Genomic DNA, 17,886 nt, shown 5'->3' on the forward strand with positions numbered 1-17,886 from the left:
CTCACTGCTGCCCTCCTTATAGCGCTAAACCTAATTGCTGCCACCTTATGCACGTCGTGGAGCGGAATATAAAATCCACGTGCTTTTTGACACCTGTCAAGATAACAGCTGCCATATTTAACCACATGGGCACCGAACTTTAAACAACAGAACATCGCTAATCCCACTGCTGCCATCTTGACGGGGCTAAACCTCACTGTTACTACCTTGCTTATACGCTTTTCTGTTAGGTTACTGGTAATCGTTAAGCTGTTCGCATCATCGAAGTATAGAGTAACAAGTGTCTAGTAGATTTAACTTGTATCTTTCAATGAAGAATCTGTTAGCAAAAAATTAAAGTCCTTCGTTGAAAAACCTATTTCTAGCTATATTTGCAAAGTGTGTGGAAATATATTTCCCGAGATTAACACAAGAAACGTCAGGAGATATCACGTAGGACAATTTTCCAATGTAAATATTGTAGAAGAGAGTTCAAGAACGCATAGAACGTTCAACGTCACGAAGCCGCGTGTAATGTAGATTCAGCGAGAAGAAAATATAAAGAGTTCAACCGTAGTCAAGAAAACTTTGATTAATTTTTAAAAAGTACACCTCTGCGTGAGATTTTTAATTCTCCGTTGCTGTCTTGGCATGCATCAAGTTCTGTTACTAAGCACACATTTCGAGATAAAGAGAGGCAATGTCATAGTTATGAAAATAAGGGTAATAATAGTGATAATAAAAGAAAAGGAGAAGAAGAAAGAGAAGATCTCAATATTTCATTGCCATTAGAGCTTTATGATTTTACTTCATTTTCTAAGTCTACTTCAGGTTCTGTCGCAGTGCAGGAGATGCAACATAGAGTGGAAGAAAATTTCAACGTTTCATGCTATGGAAACAAGTTAATTTTGTACCTGGAAGCGCTACTGATGAAGCACGTATTACATTAAAGCAAGTCCCTACACATCAAATGTCTGCATATGGGCTCAAAATTAACAACAATCCTATCTTACCCCACGTTGACGTAAGATACTGTAAGGACCCCAACGTAGTTGTAAAACGTTTGCAACTTCTAAGAGCCAGTCAAGATGCTGGTTACTCAGGGTATAAAAATATTTTTGAAATACAACAAGAATTACGTTGTGCAGGTATTATTGACTAATAGCTCTTCAAAGTGAAGAACTTTCCTGCAAGCTCCCTCCCGACAGCACAACAGCCTAAACACCTTCCTACCTTCCCATCCCTCACCTTCACTCTCATCTACGTCATCCTTCTGTAGCATATAGTAGAACGATTACCTATATTGGTACAGACTCTTTTCCATCATTCTCCCCTCCTCAGGGTGTTAACTCCGCTCTAGCTGTAAAGCCGGACTCAAGCCCTAATAAAGAGAGGAGAGGCTCCCTAAATACTATAAAAATGTAAGCAATTTTGCCCTTTAGAACTTTTGCCGGTTTGTCCTTTATCCCATTAGCCCTTTAGGCCATTAGCCCTTTAGCCCCTTAGCCCTCGAGACCTTTATGCCTACGAGGAGAAGGTGTTCTTTTACATTTTTGCACTTCTAATAAGATATCATTAGCGCTTTAGCCCATTAGCTCTTCAGACCATTAGCCATTTAGGCCTTTATCTCTAGGAAAGGGGAGGAGGAGGAGGAGGAAGAGTCATTTTACCCTTTTGTCCTTCTATTAAGATGTGGCCCCTGAGTTCCATTCCCTATCATGTGTGTAGCACGATTTATTCGGCTTTATCGCTCCTGCATTAGCTACAAGCTTTTATAAACAATGCCAACAGATTCAATTAGTATATTCCCAAACATAATTTCAAGTTACATTGTTTATTCGATAATTTGATCGACTGCTAGGTGTTTAAATGTAACCAATATATTTCCTATGGCACTAGGCGTTCTTATAGCAGCCCATGTGTGCCATCTTGTGCAATGGTCCATAGCCGTAATCTTTCTCCATAATAGCCCCTGTATAGCCCCCATCTTGTGCATTCACCCATGGAAATCATCTGTCGACCTAAGAGCCGGTGTATACCCACCATCGTTTGCAATCGCCGCTAGGCCGTCTCATAAGACCTTCTGTACATCCGCAATCTTGAGCAGTAGGCCCCTCAGCTAGCTTTCTCTAAAAGAGCTTCTGTATAGCCGCCATCTTGCGCAAGAGCGCTTAAGCCATCTATGTGTAGGCACCATCTTGCGCAAGCGCCCCTAAGCCGTCTGGTAAGAGGCTATGTATAGCTGCCATCTTTCGCACGTAACCCTAGGCCGTCTCATAAGAACATGTGCCACCTTGCGCAAGCGCCCCTAGGCCGTCTCATTAGATGATGTGTATGGGCGCCATCTTGTTCAGTTGGCGTCGGGAAGGGCTCTTGACGTGAAACTAAGGGTAGTCACTTCCAGTTGGTGGATGTAAGTTTAGGCTCTCTCTCTTAGGCGTCGGGAAGGGCAGCTAGGCGTTAAAGTATGGTTAGGCCCCTCAACATAGCGACTGTAAGGTTAGATTCGCTCTCTTATGCAAAATGCGCAAATCGACATTGCTTATCTACTATACTGGGGTTCAATGACCTTGCATTGGAACCTGCATTGCTACGCTACTAGACCTCGGGTGCTGACTCATTTCCGAGTGTTGAACTGTCCTTGCTCCTCTACTTGAGACCGCATAGTTTAGGTTAGGTATGGTATCTTCTCGTGCTGAGTAATATCAACTCAAGGGACGTAACACTTCCCGTGGAATTTCTTATTTAATTGTTATCTTACATCACTTTTAGGCGGAAGTATAATGTGTTGCAAATTTTAAAAAAGTGTATGGAGTTTCGCAGTTGCCACACAATTATACAAGTAAGTACACACTAATATGAGGGTCGCAAGGCCAGCGCTCAACCGCTTGAGTCACTCAGCCCGGCAACATTTTATGCATACTTTTTAACATCTTTAAATCATTGCTGGTAGATAATGTTTAGATGTTTGAAGCAATGTAACTTAATAGTTAACACTTAAGTAATAATTAAGAAGTTATTCCTCGGCAAAATTAATATTTGGGAAAACATGGCTATTCCTAATCAAAAACTGATACAAATGTTTGTGTAGAAGAAAGGGACTGAAGGGTAGTGCCACAAGTGTCAAGGAAAAAACGAAACAAGAAAGCTACTGTACGTTTGACCATTATTATTGGTAGTAGTAGGACAACGTGGATTCAAAAACAATGGGTGCTGCGTCAGCAATGTCCCACGAGGTCATTTACCCCTGGCAAGGTCATTGGACCCATGATGTCACGGTCATGTGACCATGACGTCACGGCCACGTGCTCGTGCATCTTGACAGACACTAACTTCACTTTTATTTTCTTACGCGGATTTTTTGAATAAGTGCTCATGGCTAAACTCACTACTGACATCTTAACTGGTCCTAACCTCGTGCACTTGTTATAGCGGGGACTTTGAATAAGTCGGCGATTCCAACCTCACTGCTGTCATCGTAACAGGTCATAACCACGTGCACTGGTTTGGCGCGGAGTTTGAATAAGTGTGCATGGCTAACCTCACTGCTGTCAGTTTGACAAGTCCTAACCACGTGCTCGTGTTGGGCGCGGAATATTGAACGACCCTAACCTCACAGCTGCTATCACGACGGGACTTAGCCACGTGCTGGCGCAGAATTTTAGGAAGAGAGAACGACTGGGGGCGTAACTACACAGAAACTAGTTTTACAGCCAAGTAACTCTTCTCGACACCACCTTAGAATTGCCTAAACTCAGAGGATCCTAGTTTTAAAGCTAACTGCCCTTCTTAACATACGCATTTCCCGACACCTTTTTAGAGAGACCTAAATTCAAAGGACCCAAGTTTTAAGGCTAGCTGCCCTTCTTGACATGCCCTTTCCTGACATCACCTTACAGAGATCTAACATCACAGGTTGGAGAGATGCCCCTTCCCAAATCCATATTTGAGATCCCCTTCCCGATGTGAACCCTGGAGGGGTCTATCCTTACTTATCTTGTGATATGCGCCGCCTTCCAGTCGCCATCTTGTGCAAGTCTTAACGTCTCCATCCGACGCGTGACCTCCCCCGTTACAGAGGACCGGCAATGCATTGTGCTGTGCCCTCTACCAAGAGCAACATATACAGTCTGTTGCTACCTTATATTACTCATACATTCCAGATATAAATGTATGTTTGTAGCGATTTGAATAGTCAGCATACATTCGCCCGTGTTCTGAACAGGGAAACTTGGCTTGGTTTTAAATATATGTTAGGAGCGCGATAACTTGTTGGTAAAAAGATAGAAATTGACACGCATTCAGACGGTGATTGCACGGAATAAAACTGAATGGGAATCTACCTCTCTTTCCTTATTTCTCGAATATAACATCAACTTTATGACGCAAACACAACAGTCACCTTAACAGAAAAAATATAGTCTTGAATTCGTTCCCTGTTCTCTCTGTTCAGTTCTAGAATAAAATATCTCGAGTACATGCAACACATAGATTCGAACCCTGACATCTCTGATTAATGGTAGAATAAAAAATAATCAGATAATCAAACTACCTCACTCCTCATTTTGTGTCCTCCCTGAACCATTTGTGCGTTTATTGTCTCCATATTTGTATTAATGTATAATAATTCTTTGTTGGGTAAACTGAAGAGAAAAACTCTCAAGCTTCGAACGTTTAAATCACACTTCAAACCTACTTAGATAAAATTACATAGACCTGACTTACGAATTGTGATGCGATTACAGTTGGTAATGATCTTGCCTGTTATATTAAATCAACATTTGTGAATATTTCATAATTAAGAAGTAGAGACATAATATTACGTCCTTGCATTGCCTCTTTGCGTGACGTCATAAGAGCAACAGAACAATCTTTACATCACGAAGGCAGCGGTTTGATACCAAGTACCTATCAGATTAATTCCACAAACTGTATTACTGTACTTTAAAAGTTGTGTTAAATTCAAATGGCGCATGCAAACATTTTGAATATAAAGAAATAAAACACGTGTATTTATAACATAAACATAAAATATTATCCGTCCAACACAGAAGAACAACTCTGCAATTGAGAACACACGGTACCGTTATCATCCAATGTCCACTGGCGTTCTTGCGGCCATGCACAGACACGTCCAACTTAGAGCCCACGGACGATGCACAGTGATCTGCGCTCGCCTGTGAAACTGCTAGCATCAGGAGCAAGAGAACCTGGAAAAGGTACAGAGTTCAACAGTTAACTATGACTGAAGTGACATTCTAAAGGAGGTTGTGACAGAAAAGTTGGTATTTCAATGCAGAACACTGATTTCGGTTCCATCTATCCAACGTCAGTCAAACAAACACATTACCTTAGTTGTCAGCCCAGTTTGACAACTTTGATGGTCAGTTAACAAAACAGCGCGCAGTATTTACCTATGTAATGTAATCGTCTGTTTCCCCGTGCAGTTTTATATATTCTGGAAAGATTTATGAACTTGATCCAAACTACTTTTTAATTATAATCATGAGAGCTTAATGAACTTTGTTAAAGGAATATACGTATGTTAAATTATCTGACAATTCCACGTCCCTTGTTACATTTTCTCCCTGTCGTGGCCTACATTTATATACTGGAGTAAGACTACAGCCCCATCTAGTCCAAGTAACTGTTGTGCGGGGAACTCGTCCTGTGATAGTTTCTCACTGAACACTGATTGCAGTTACTTGCACGGGGCAGAGAGCGTGAGGTGCACAGGTAATATTTACCAATACAATATATTCGGAATTGTTTTTTCTTTCCTTTCTAACTCTTTGAACGTGAACCAAGAAATGGAATTTCAACGCTCGAGAAATGTACAATTAAGATCTCGAATGCTCTGATATTTAACAACATATCTGGGGAGAGGACTCGCGTCTGTCACAGTCTGATGACCCGTGCTAGTCTTTACAAATGGAAAACTCATAATTCACGTAGAGAAGCCGCAGCTTCCAGAGCACATTACATTGGTCGGGGCTCGAACTCTGATATCCAATTCGTAAATGGTTTTGCAAAAGGTAAACCGAATCGGAAGGAACCGTGGTTTCTAGTTTTACACCAGACTGGGCTCGAACCCTCGATTGTAGTTCACAATGATTTTAGAATACGCCTGTTTTCGGGGCAGTATAATACATTATTTACGATTGCCTGTCATCACAGACCCTTAACGCAGAACGGGTATTTTACCCACGAGTTTAGTATTACCTGGTTACCCTCTCTATATTAAGGAAACCAAACACCAGAGAAAGCCCTACATACATTTCACAGAAATGCGGACACCCTAACTGTCGCGTGCTTACTAAAAACATCGAAATCTCTCCCGAGATTCACATAGTTCAAGTTCTGCCATACGTTGTTAATTAGCTCATGATCAGGGTACTGAATCGCTTCCTCTCCCTTAATCCGCCATCAGATGATACACACGAAAGTCAATCAGTACAAGAAACCTTGGCTCAAAAATTCACTCTTTAAATAGAGAAACAGCTGCTCTTTCTGGAAGGATTTATTTTTATACATTTCGATTCGACAATCTATTTGATGTTATATAAATTGATAGGCTGATTAAATTGTTGAACTACTGAATGATTGAAAGAAAACTGACTGGCGATAGCTCACCCAAGCTCCAAATACCAATTTTCCTTCAGGTTGATAATGTCCTTTCAACAACAGGGAGCAATAGAAAATCGATGATAGGGACATTTGTCCCAGAAAGACAAACTACTAGAATATCTGACATTTCAAGGTATTTCACACAGGTGACAGCATATACAACTTTACGAGGCCACGATACAGTGAACATAAAATACCTACGACTTTTCTCTAGTATTCTACCATACATATTCTCTAAATGTGACAAAGTTGGACATAACTACCTATTTATCTCTGAGCACCTCCCCAGTTACTTGGCTGTTTGCATGAAGGAACTATACCAAATTAATTCAGAGTCTATAGTATCCCCGGCATGAAATGTGATAAGCGGAAGCTGAGGAAAGTATTCTTTATGGTTATATTGGACACATCTTCAAAATGTCAAACTGTTCTGATAGAAGAACATTTTTGTTTAGGAAAATTCATTTCCGTGAGGATCAACTAGCAGGACCCAAGCAAGATAGAGCAGATATTTTATATTCAGGAGGCCAAATGGACTGCATCGCTATTTACCATTGCAGGGCGTATCAACAGGGCGGTACAGGTAAGAGAGGACTATTGGACTAGAATAGGTGGCTACATTTCAAGAAAGCAAGACCATTGCAATGGAACAGGTGAAGCATTGTCTCGTCATATTATGATTAAGAGCGAATTCTGCAAGGCAGTGTTACTGGACGGCGGTGTTTCCTTGTATATTAATTACTGTGTCGACGCTGTGAAAGTAGTACATGTGGATAACTGCAAGTACCCAGGTGAGCTTTACAGATCTCGTCATATGGTTATGGGTGTATTTAGGGGTCGCAGTAGGGATGTAAACCAGAGCCGTATAAGTTATTGGTAAGACCTTTTCAGCGTGTGAGAGACTCACAAGGAATTTTTTTTTTTTTTTTTTTGCTATTTGCTTTACGTCGCACCGACACAGATATGTCTTATGGCGACGATGGGAGATGAAGGGCCTGGGAATGGGAAGGAAGCGGCCGTGGCATTAATTAACGTACAGCCCCAGCATTTTCCTGGAGTGAAAATGGGAAACCACGGAAAACCATCTTCAGGGCTGCCGACAGTGGGGTTCGAACCCACTATTTCCCGATTACTGGATACAGGCCGCACTTAAGCGACAACATCTATCGAGCTCGGTCTCACCAAGATTACTTGACTCAAGAACGACATGAAAAGATCCACAGGAGAGCAGCGTGATTTGCTCTGGGTGGCTTCTGTCAAGGAATAGTGTAATGAAAATATTGGAAACTTCGGTCTGGGAAGACTTGGGAGTAAGGAGACAAACAGCTGAGCTGTAATGCGCCACCTCACGGACACTCATACTACACACACAATACTCTATACATGATCATTATTAGGGATATACTTTCAAGTTTTATGCCCGCATGACCTAAGCACCATCACAGTCCTGGTTCTGTGGCCTCTTAGTACACTTTACACGCATATTCTTTGAGGAAAGAATGCTGTACAAATAGACTGCCGAAGTGCAGTATATCTTGGTGTGAGGAAAGCCATCGTCAGAAGATTAGGAGCGTTTGAAATACGGGTCTACTGTATTAACCAGGATGAATAGAAATGTGCAGCTCTCCTACTCCGGTCATATCATTAGGCTCCCGCCTCCAAATGTTTATACAAGGGAAGATCGAGAAAAGAGGGGATCTGCGAGACTCCGCACGTGTTGGCTAAGGGGAATCATCGACTGTAGTTCAGCCAACAGCAAAACTAAGCTCGAAAGTCCAATGACGGGTACGGCACTAGGACTCTATCCAGTGTGATTTAAATATTTCGGCAGGCAGAGCGGCCAAAGAGACGGGAGGATAAAAGTGGAACTACTTGCATAGAATAATGTACTATTAATAACGGATTGTTCCTCTATAGCTCGCGTGGAGAGACCGCACTTAACTGTATAGCTTGGTGCCTACTGTCCGCACTTAACTGTATAGCTTGGTGCCTACTGACCGCACTTAACTGAATAGCTTGGTGCCTGCTGCAAATGAGCTCCTGAAAGCCTCTCTACAGCTCGTGTGGAGAGACCGCACTTAACTGTATAGCTTGGTGCCTGCTGCAAATGAGCTCCTGAAAGCCTCTCTATAGCTCGTGTGGAGAGACCGCACTTAACTGTATAGCTTGGTGCCTGCTGCAAATGAGCTCCTGAAAGCCTCTCTATAGCTCGTGTGGGGAGACCGCACTTAACTCTATAGCTTGGTGCCTGCTGCAAACGAGCTCCTGAAAGCCTCTCTATAGCTCGCGTGGAGAGACCGCACTTAACTGTATAGCTTGGTGCCTACTGTCCGCACTTAACTGTATAGCTTGGTGCCTACTGACCGCACTTAACTGGTGCCTGCTGCAAATGAGCTCCTGAAAGCCTCTCTATAGCTCGTGTGGAGAGACCGCACTTAACTGTATAGCTTGGTGCCTGCTGCAAATGAGCTCCTGAAAGCCTCTCTATAGCTCGTGTGGAGAGACCGCACTTAACTGTATAGCTTGGTGCCTACTGACCGCACTTAACTGTATAGCTTGGTGCCTACTGACCGCACTTAACTGAATAACTTGGTGCCTGCTGCAAATGAGCTCCTGAAAGCCCCTCTACAGCTCGTGTGGAGAGACCGCACTTAACTGTATAGCTTGGTGCCTGCTGCAAATGAGCTCCTGAAAGTCTCTTTATGGCTCGTGTGGAGAGACCGCACTTAACTGTATAGCTTGGTGCCTGCTGCAAATGAGCTCCTGAAAGCCTCTCTATAGCTCGTGTGGAGAGACCGCACTTAACTCTATAGCTTGGTGCCTACTGACCGCACTTAACTGTATAGCTTGGTGCCTGCTGCAAATGAGCTGAAAGTCTCTCTTTTCTCTCCCTCGACTTGTCTCTACCACTGACAGCACACCTTTGTGTTACATCACGTTCCCTTGTTTGAACATTCATCAATCACAAATATTCCACTCAAATTCTGTGAAAATTCCACTACTATATTGAGATATTTCTTCCTTAAGTGGTGAAATGGTTTGGTACAATAGGTACCGGATTCGATTAGCTGCCGTGTCAGGATTTTAACGTTAATTGGTTAATCGGGGGCCGTGTGTTTGTGATGTCTTCTTAAGTAGGAGCCGCATCCACAGAGACATGCAGGTCGCCTATAAGACCTACCCCAGGCCTGCTCGGAGGACATTCGCCATTATTATTATTATTATTATTATTATTATTATTATTATTATTATTATTATTATTATAATTATTATTATTATTATTATTATTATTATTATTATTTGTCCAACCCCTGTACCGTTTTCTCTACGGGGTCGTGTATGATGTGAGATGAATCTGACGAGGCGGTTTTGTTATGACCGAATGCCCTTTCTTATAAGAAAAGTTAATGAGATGAAATATGATAGTTAGAGAGGAGAGGGTGAGAACCAGTGCCGGCACATAGCCTACGCTTCCTCCTGTCGAACAGCAGCAAGGAGACTGCTCATGGCTTAACGTCACCATGCGACGGTCGAATCACCAGCAGCAGCGTCATATGCCCTCACTCCGTATGAGCACTGCGGAGACGTTTAGAATTTAATCAAGGCTTATCTAGTGATAAAAGTAGGATACCAGCAATTCCCCTACCCTGCCGGCCAACATTCTGATGGTGAACGTTCTTTCGACCAACGGGACTCGAACCGGGTAACCACGTTGTCAGGGCCATTTAGACTTCAACGCCTTAACGATCATGGCTACGATGCGTCCTCTTATTATTATTATTATTATTATTATTATTATTATTATTATTATTATTATTATTATTATTATTGTTACCGTGTTTTTGTGGTAGTTATGCGTGAAAGAAGGTGCGGGTGTGAACGGGCCTCAAGCTACGAAAGTAAAATTAAGTTAAAATTTAACAAGGTTATATTTTCTTTTCAAAAACAAAGAAATAACAAGCATGGCAGGTACAAAGTAGCAAGTCAAAAGGGTAGTTACAATATTTACAGGATTTGGGCTTCGCGCCCTGACTTCACAATGCTTGGGCAATCAGCTCAGTTTTACCCAAAACACAAGTTTCAACAGAGGGGCAGAAAACCCCATTCATGCCTAGGAGCCCTAGCTCCAAATTACACTGAAAAGCCTCCACGAGGCATACAACACTCAATTTTCAAAAAAGAGCGACTCGCTCTCCACTTTAAGCCTCTCAAAGGCCACACCAAATTCCACCTTCAAGTTGTCCTCACTGTACATAGATACAGGGGTAAAATACCCAACTTACTGAGGTCTATTAAATGAAAAGAAGGTTGATTACATGACCTCTAAAATAACAATTTGAGAGGAGGCGAACTTGCACTCCTGATACACTTGTTTTTTTTTAAACCTAATCTGGCTCTAGGCCACTAATGCAAGGGCTAATCCCATACTACAGGGGTGACTTTAGAAAAGAACAATTTGTTTTACGTTAACGAAGAATAGGTTGAGAAAATAAGTTCACCTCAAAACAATATGAGTGGGAGCTTGAGAGGGTTAGCACTCTCTATCCCAATATGCAGCTTTAAAAGAGAATAGATGAAAAGAGTAGTTACATTTTAGGAAAAGGTTACATAGTGGAAACGCTTCGAACCCGCCCCGAGAGTTAAACTGCCGACCTAGCAAGAAAAGAAGTTATTAAGAGGCCATTACCTGGTGTTGAACAGCTGGAGAAGAAAGAGGCGCTTCCCGCCCCCTGCTATGTACTTTACACACTGAAAGATGGAACAGAAGTGGCCCGGAGACCCTAAAATCAGCAGTTTATATCCTCTCGCGGAAGGTTCGAGGCGTTAGGGGAATGAAAACACCCTCCCACAAACTTTTTATTGGGTAGGATACAGCAACATATTCAAGTTGGGGGAAGATACCTATGATTGGTCAGAAATTAATAACAGAAATTCGGGATTGGTTAAATGCAAAACAAGGGGAAAGAGAGGGGTATACAGCCAACTTAAACAATAACAGAAAGAAATTTAAAAGGAAACAAACTTTTGAAATAAAAATTTTCTCCAAAAAAACAGTTCTTTCACTCCGCACTAGGGTGCACTATTGTTGATCTTCAGTAGTGTCCTCTAGAAGAGAAAGTTCACACTTCTTTCTACAAGCGAAACAAAAATACGTCGAAAATGACACAGTTCAAAAACTCTACAATTTCCAGGTAGTGACATCTTCTGAGAAACTTGAAGATTAATACCATCAATAAAGTTCAGACTTCCTCCAGCAGAGGAGTTTCAACTGGCGCACATTTTAAATAAGTGGCGTGGAGGTGTACCGCCCGGTACAATTATTATTATTATTATTATAGAATGTCCACTCCAAGCCTGACATCAACTCACCCTTGACCCCTTGTTATCAGCTATAGAGAAATAAACAAACACTCACCAAGAGAAGCGACATCCTTACGAGTTCTGATAGTGGTATCTTTAGCTCTGGCTTGCTATTTATTTCATTGACTTGAGTGTTAGGAAAGTCCCGCATGCTGAATACAGCCAGCTCGTTGGCCGACTGGATGACCTCTCCAACCTTCGACGTCATATTCCGATAACCGAGCGGATATTTATCACGCAAAAAAACTATCTGTGCGAGCCTGTAACAACAAACTATGAATAAAGACCAAATTTTAACAAATCTCTTGCATTTTGTGACCACAAATCTTACATTTATTCAATAATAAGGTAACAATTAGCTTAATTTTATGTTTGGTTCGATAACTGTCTGGGCCTCCAGTGAGCTGAAAAGGAGATAGAAAATTATACAATATCGACATTCTTTCCCAAATTTACAATTTTGTGGCCTTGTTAATGAGTTCTAGAGTGCGACTCACAACAATATTGGTACCCTAAACCAGCAGCGTCTTTGTTCAGGTACGAGGGCGACCAAGTCGATGTTCCACGAGAAGTTGGAGACTTGATTTCCTGTTTATGGAACATCAACTGGAAGAGGTACAAGAGGAGTTTGGTAGCTAATATTACAGGTAAAACGGAAGGGCCTGTGATTACAATGGTCAGTCGCATCAAACGGGAAGACCTAGGGTTGTAATCTTGATATCAGTTGCTACGACAGACGTGAATACTTTCTTAAGCTTCCTGTACGTGTGTAAATCTTGACAGCATTTTCATATATTTCAGTTAGATCGTTGTACTCGTCTTGCGGTTTAAATTAATTTTGTTCGCACAAAAAGTCACCCATGCACGCGACGATGTCATTTCCGAGATTCTCGGCGAGGTTTTTGAGGTGCGACTGCCGCGTTTAAACGACAACAACCACAGCAACAGAGGAGGGTTCGATTTATTATTATTATTATTATTATTATTATTATTATTATTATTATTATTATTATTATTATTATTATTATTATTATTATTATTTTTACGGAGTTATCCGTGGTAGTTAGAGGTGAAAGAAGGTGCTGGGGTGAATAGGTCAAATCTACGAAATTAAAGTTAATTTAAAATTTAACAAGGTTATATTTTCTTTTCAAGATCAAGAAATAACAAATATAACAGGTACTTAGTAGCCTAGCAACAAATCGAGAATGTACAATTACAGTAGCTACAGGATTTGGGCTCCGAGAGCCAGACACACAATTCTTGAGCTATAAGCCCAACTTTACCCGTATACCAGATTCAACCAAGGGGTAGAAGACCCCAATCATGCTCAAGAGCACTTGCTCCCAATTACATAGTAAAAGCCTCCTCAAGTCACACAGAAACAAAATATTTTTGGGAAGAGCAACCCGTTCTCAAAGTTCCAGCCTATCAAAGGCCACACCAAACTCAACCTTCAAGCTGACCTCCAAACACATGAAAACAGGGGTAAAAATACCCAACCTACTGAGGCCTATTAAGTAAAGAAACAGGTCAATTACATGGCCTCCAAAATACCAACTTGAGAGGAGGCGAAACTGCACTCCTAATACACTTTATTAAAACCTACTGGGCACTAGGCCGCATATGCAAGGGCTAATCCCATACTAAAGAGGTGACACGATAGGTAAACTATTACATTACGAAACGAAGAAAAATGGTTGAGAAAACGTAGTCACCTCAAAAACAATAAGAAAGGGAGCTCGAGAGGGTTAGGCACTCTCTATCCCAATTTGTAGTTACAGAGACAGAATTTAAATCAATAGTCTTTTACATTTTAGAGGAAAGTTACATGGTAGAAGGTTTCGAACCCGCCCCGAGGGTTAAACTGCTGAGCTGGCAAGAAAATAAGTTATAAGACGGCCATTACCTGTTGGTTGAACTGCTGCCCGAAGAAAGAGGCGCTTCCCGCCCCCTGCTACATAATTTACACAATGATAGGTGTTACTGAAGTGGCACGGAGACCCGAAAATCAGCAGTTTATATACCCTCGCGGAACATTCGAGACCTTTCATGAATGAGAACACCCGCCCACAAGCCTTTTATTGGACGACCAAAAGATTACATGTCAGAATTGAAGAAGAAAACCAGGATTGGTGGGAAATGAATTACAGAAATTTATGATTGGCCAGTTTCAAAACTGGCAGAATGAAAGGGTTAACTTTGCCAACTAAAACACAAGCTGAAAGAAATTTAATAAGGAACAAACTTATAAATACTAAATTTCTTCAAAAAAGGGTTCCCTCACTTCGCACTAGGGTGCCTAATTGTAGTCCTTCAGTAGTGCCATCTAGAAGAGAATGTTCACACTTCTTACTACAGGCAAAACAAAAATACATCGAAAGCGACACAGTTCATAACACTTCGAAATTTACAAGTAGTGACATCTTCTGAAAAACTTGAGAATTAACACTGTAGTTAAAGTTCAGGCTTCCTCCAGTAGAGGAGTTTCAACTGGCGCAAAGTTTGAATTAGCGGCGCGGAGGTGTACCTCCTGGTACAATTATTATTATTATTATTATTATTATTATTATTATTATTATTATTATTATTATTATTATTATTATTATTATTATTATTATTAATACGGGGATACCCGTGGAGCAGAAAGAGGTTAAAGAAGGTGCTGGGGTGAATGGGTCTAACTACAATGTCAAGAATTGAATTTAGAACTTAAACTGAATGTTATATTTTCAGAACTCAAAATTAAACAATTTTTACAGGTAAAACTAGCAAACATAAAACAAGATTGTGAAAAAATCTAAGATTCAGAACCTTGACACCTTGGGCTTTAAGGGGGGTTATGACTGAAATTTGTGGAATTTGGGTCGAAAAATCACTATTTGAGTTTTGTGTTTAAAAAATAGCTCCATCTTCCCTCTATCAGAAAATGTTATAAATTTCCTTCCAGCGCCATTTTAAACCTCCCAGTGGCTATTTAAAGGGAGAGCGCGTGGGATTTAATGTCCGGTCCACGCCCTCTTTCTACTGAGACGCCACACTCTTCGTTTTTGTTGAGTTGTTTGTTCGGAGTTTTGAATATTGCGCGAAACATTTCCCTCCGAGGACGACAGACACTCAGCTACGCAGACTCCTTTCATTTGTTTACTTCATAGTCAAAATAATTACTAAAATAAGAAATAATTTACTAGTCCAGCAAAAGGAACTAAAAATGTGTTGCAAAACAAGAGTAGATTTATTTTAGCCACACAAGTGCATTTTCAAGGTTGCATATTTTCTCTTCTATCTTTGTTTACATTTTTTACTTAGTATTTATACTAGTCGCGTTGTGGAAGCATGTTCCTGTTTTAATTTGTATACATTTTGCACGAGAAATCTTATTCCTGAGTGATACAATTATTTATCCAGTGGAAAGCAGTACCCTAAGTTCATTTTACTGTGTATATATAGTGTGAATATTTTTAATTCAGTGTATTTAACGGGTTGTTTCCAGTATATTTGTAATTATATACATTGTTAGGTTAGGCAAACATCCTGTGTTATGATGAATAAAGGGCCCAGAACTTCTTATAGGTCAGGAAATAAACGCCCTTCCAGTAGAAGTCTGGCTGCAAAATTGAGATATTCTGCAAGGAAATGTCAGGAGGTAAAGCCAGGTACAGCTCCATTTAGGCCTAGTGAGCAGGTTCCTGATTCTAGTACCTTACCACTTCCAGTTATTACTGTTTCAGAAAGAAAAATCGACTCATTTTCTGATTCTTAACCTACCTCTAAATGTTCTAATTTTGCACCTGTAAATTACACCTTAGTACATCGTGATGTGTGAAGTGAACTTCTCAAAGAACTGCTATGTGGAGAGTGTCGAACCATATCAATTTTCATTCAGTTTAGAGAGAGCCATGGTTTTTCCTCTAAAATTATTGTTAAATGCAGAACTTGTGATTATGTTTCTGCAAACGTATATAGTTCTCCAAGAGTGAAAAATAATAATTCACAGAGGCCTGCTTTCCATGTGAACAATGCTATGGTTGAGACATTTAGCACTCTAGGTAAGGGTCAACGAGGGTTGGAAAAATTCTCTATTGGTATGGGCATGAACACTTTAGGACCTAGGCCTTTTTCAGCCCATCTGAAACTTTTGATTGATGAGGGCAAATTAATGAGGAAAGAAGTTATTGATATGGCTGCACAAGTTGTATGCAGTGCTCAAGGAGCTAATGACAATGAAATATTAGATATTTGCTAATCATATGATGCCAGCTGGCATAAATGTGGTCACACATCCAACTATGTAGTAGGGTTTGATATTGACATGTAGACTGATATTGTGCTAGATTACCATGTGCTGTAAAAGTACTGTCAGAAGTATGTGGTAGCTGAAAGGAACTTGGGGAAACATAGTTCAGAATTTGATATATGGTATGAAGGTCATAACAATTCTAGTGAGTTTGAAAAAAATTATTGTGGGTCCTCCAATGCTATGGAAAAAGATATTGGAGAGATTCTGTGGAGGAGATCACTTGGCAAGCGGTTCCGCTACACTACCATGTTGTCAGATGGGGATGCTAAGACTCATGCTCATTTAAATCAGATTCGAGTATATGGACCAGGTATCACTATAGTAAAGGAAGAGTGCATTAATCATGTATCGAAACGCCTTGGCACTGCTCTTCGCAATACTGTTAGAGATTGGAAGGCAAAGGGTGAAACACTAGGTGGGCGGAAAGAGGGCAGCTTGACGGAAACCACCATGACCAAGGATGGGCATTATTTCAGACATGCCATAGTCAACAACATCCCAGATGTGACTAAAATTAAGAGGGCAATTTATTCTACCCTTAGACATCGCATGTCAACAAATCTCAAACCTCAGCATATAACTTGCCCCAAAGGTGTCGATTCTTGGTGCTTCTTTAATAGACAGCAGGCAGAGGGGAAACCAGTTGACAGTCACAGTCGAATGACTTGCAAACTTAGGCCATCCTTTGTAACCAAGATTCCACCAGTATATCAGCGACTGGCTTCGGATGAAATGTTGCGACGTTGTTGTGCTGGCAGGACCCAGAATGCCAACGAGTCACTTCACAGTATGGTTTGGTCTAAGTGTCCGAAGGAAGTATTCATTTCCAAGTCAAAACTTGAACTAGGTGTACTCAGGGCAGTTTCAGAGTTCAACATGGGACACTACAATACATCTGAGACCCTTCATGCCATCAGGAATTCAATTCATTCTTCAACCACCCAGTCATTGTGTAAATCACAAAACAACCGTCGTGTGGCTCGGGGCAGGAAGAGGAGCTTTACATTTCTTGAGCTATGAGCTCAAATTAACAAAGAGCACAAATTTACTCAAGGGCAGAAATCCCCCAAATCCATGGAGCACTTGCTCCCAAAATACAATATCTAGCCTTCCAGAGGCACTCGTTATAATCACAAAATTGAACAAGAGCTAACAGGTCTCAGTTTCTTCTAGCCTATTCAAGGCAATATCCGAAAATTATAATCACTCGCCATCAAGATAAACTTACAAATTTGAAACAGGGTTATCTTGTACCCAACCTATTGGGCCTTTGCGGAAAAGAACAGGTTAAGTTACTGGCCCGAAACACAAATTGAATGGAGGGGTGTACTTGCACTCCTAGATATGAACTCTTAAAACCTAAAGGGCACTAGGCCGATGAAACATGAGCTACTCCCAAACTACTGAGGTGACTCGTATAAGGATAAATTAATGTCTTACGTAAAGGAAGAAAAACAGTTACAAAACGTAGTCACCTCAAACCAAAATGAGGTACATCAGTCTCTATCCCCGATTTACAGTCGAAGATTTTATGAAGTTTTTACATTAGCCGGCAGAAAGTTACATTTTAGAAAAGGTTACATAGTTAATGATTCGGAACTTTCCCTCGGGTTACACTG

General features: G+C 40.9%; 1 protein-coding gene across 1 annotated transcript in view; it reads right to left on the reverse strand.

Moving 5' to 3' along the window:
• LOC137503290 (hemolymph lipopolysaccharide-binding protein-like) overlaps positions 1-12,175 on the reverse strand; it is a 47,684-nt gene extending 35,509 nt beyond the window's left edge. Inside the window, exons 1-2 of the mRNA XM_068230835.1 lie at positions 12,023-12,175; positions 5,064-5,189 (exon numbers count right to left, since the gene is read on the reverse strand). Coding sequence (XP_068086936.1) covers positions 5,064-5,189; positions 12,023-12,175 — 279 coding nt within the window. The remainder of the gene's footprint in view (positions 1-5,063; positions 5,190-12,022) is intronic.
• Positions 12,176-17,886: the final 5,711 nt, after the last annotated feature.

This window comes from Anabrus simplex, chromosome X (genome assembly GCF_040414725.1).
Source record: "Anabrus simplex isolate iqAnaSimp1 chromosome X, ASM4041472v1, whole genome shotgun sequence".
NCBI classification, from domain to species: domain Eukaryota; kingdom Metazoa; phylum Arthropoda; class Insecta; order Orthoptera; family Tettigoniidae; genus Anabrus; species Anabrus simplex.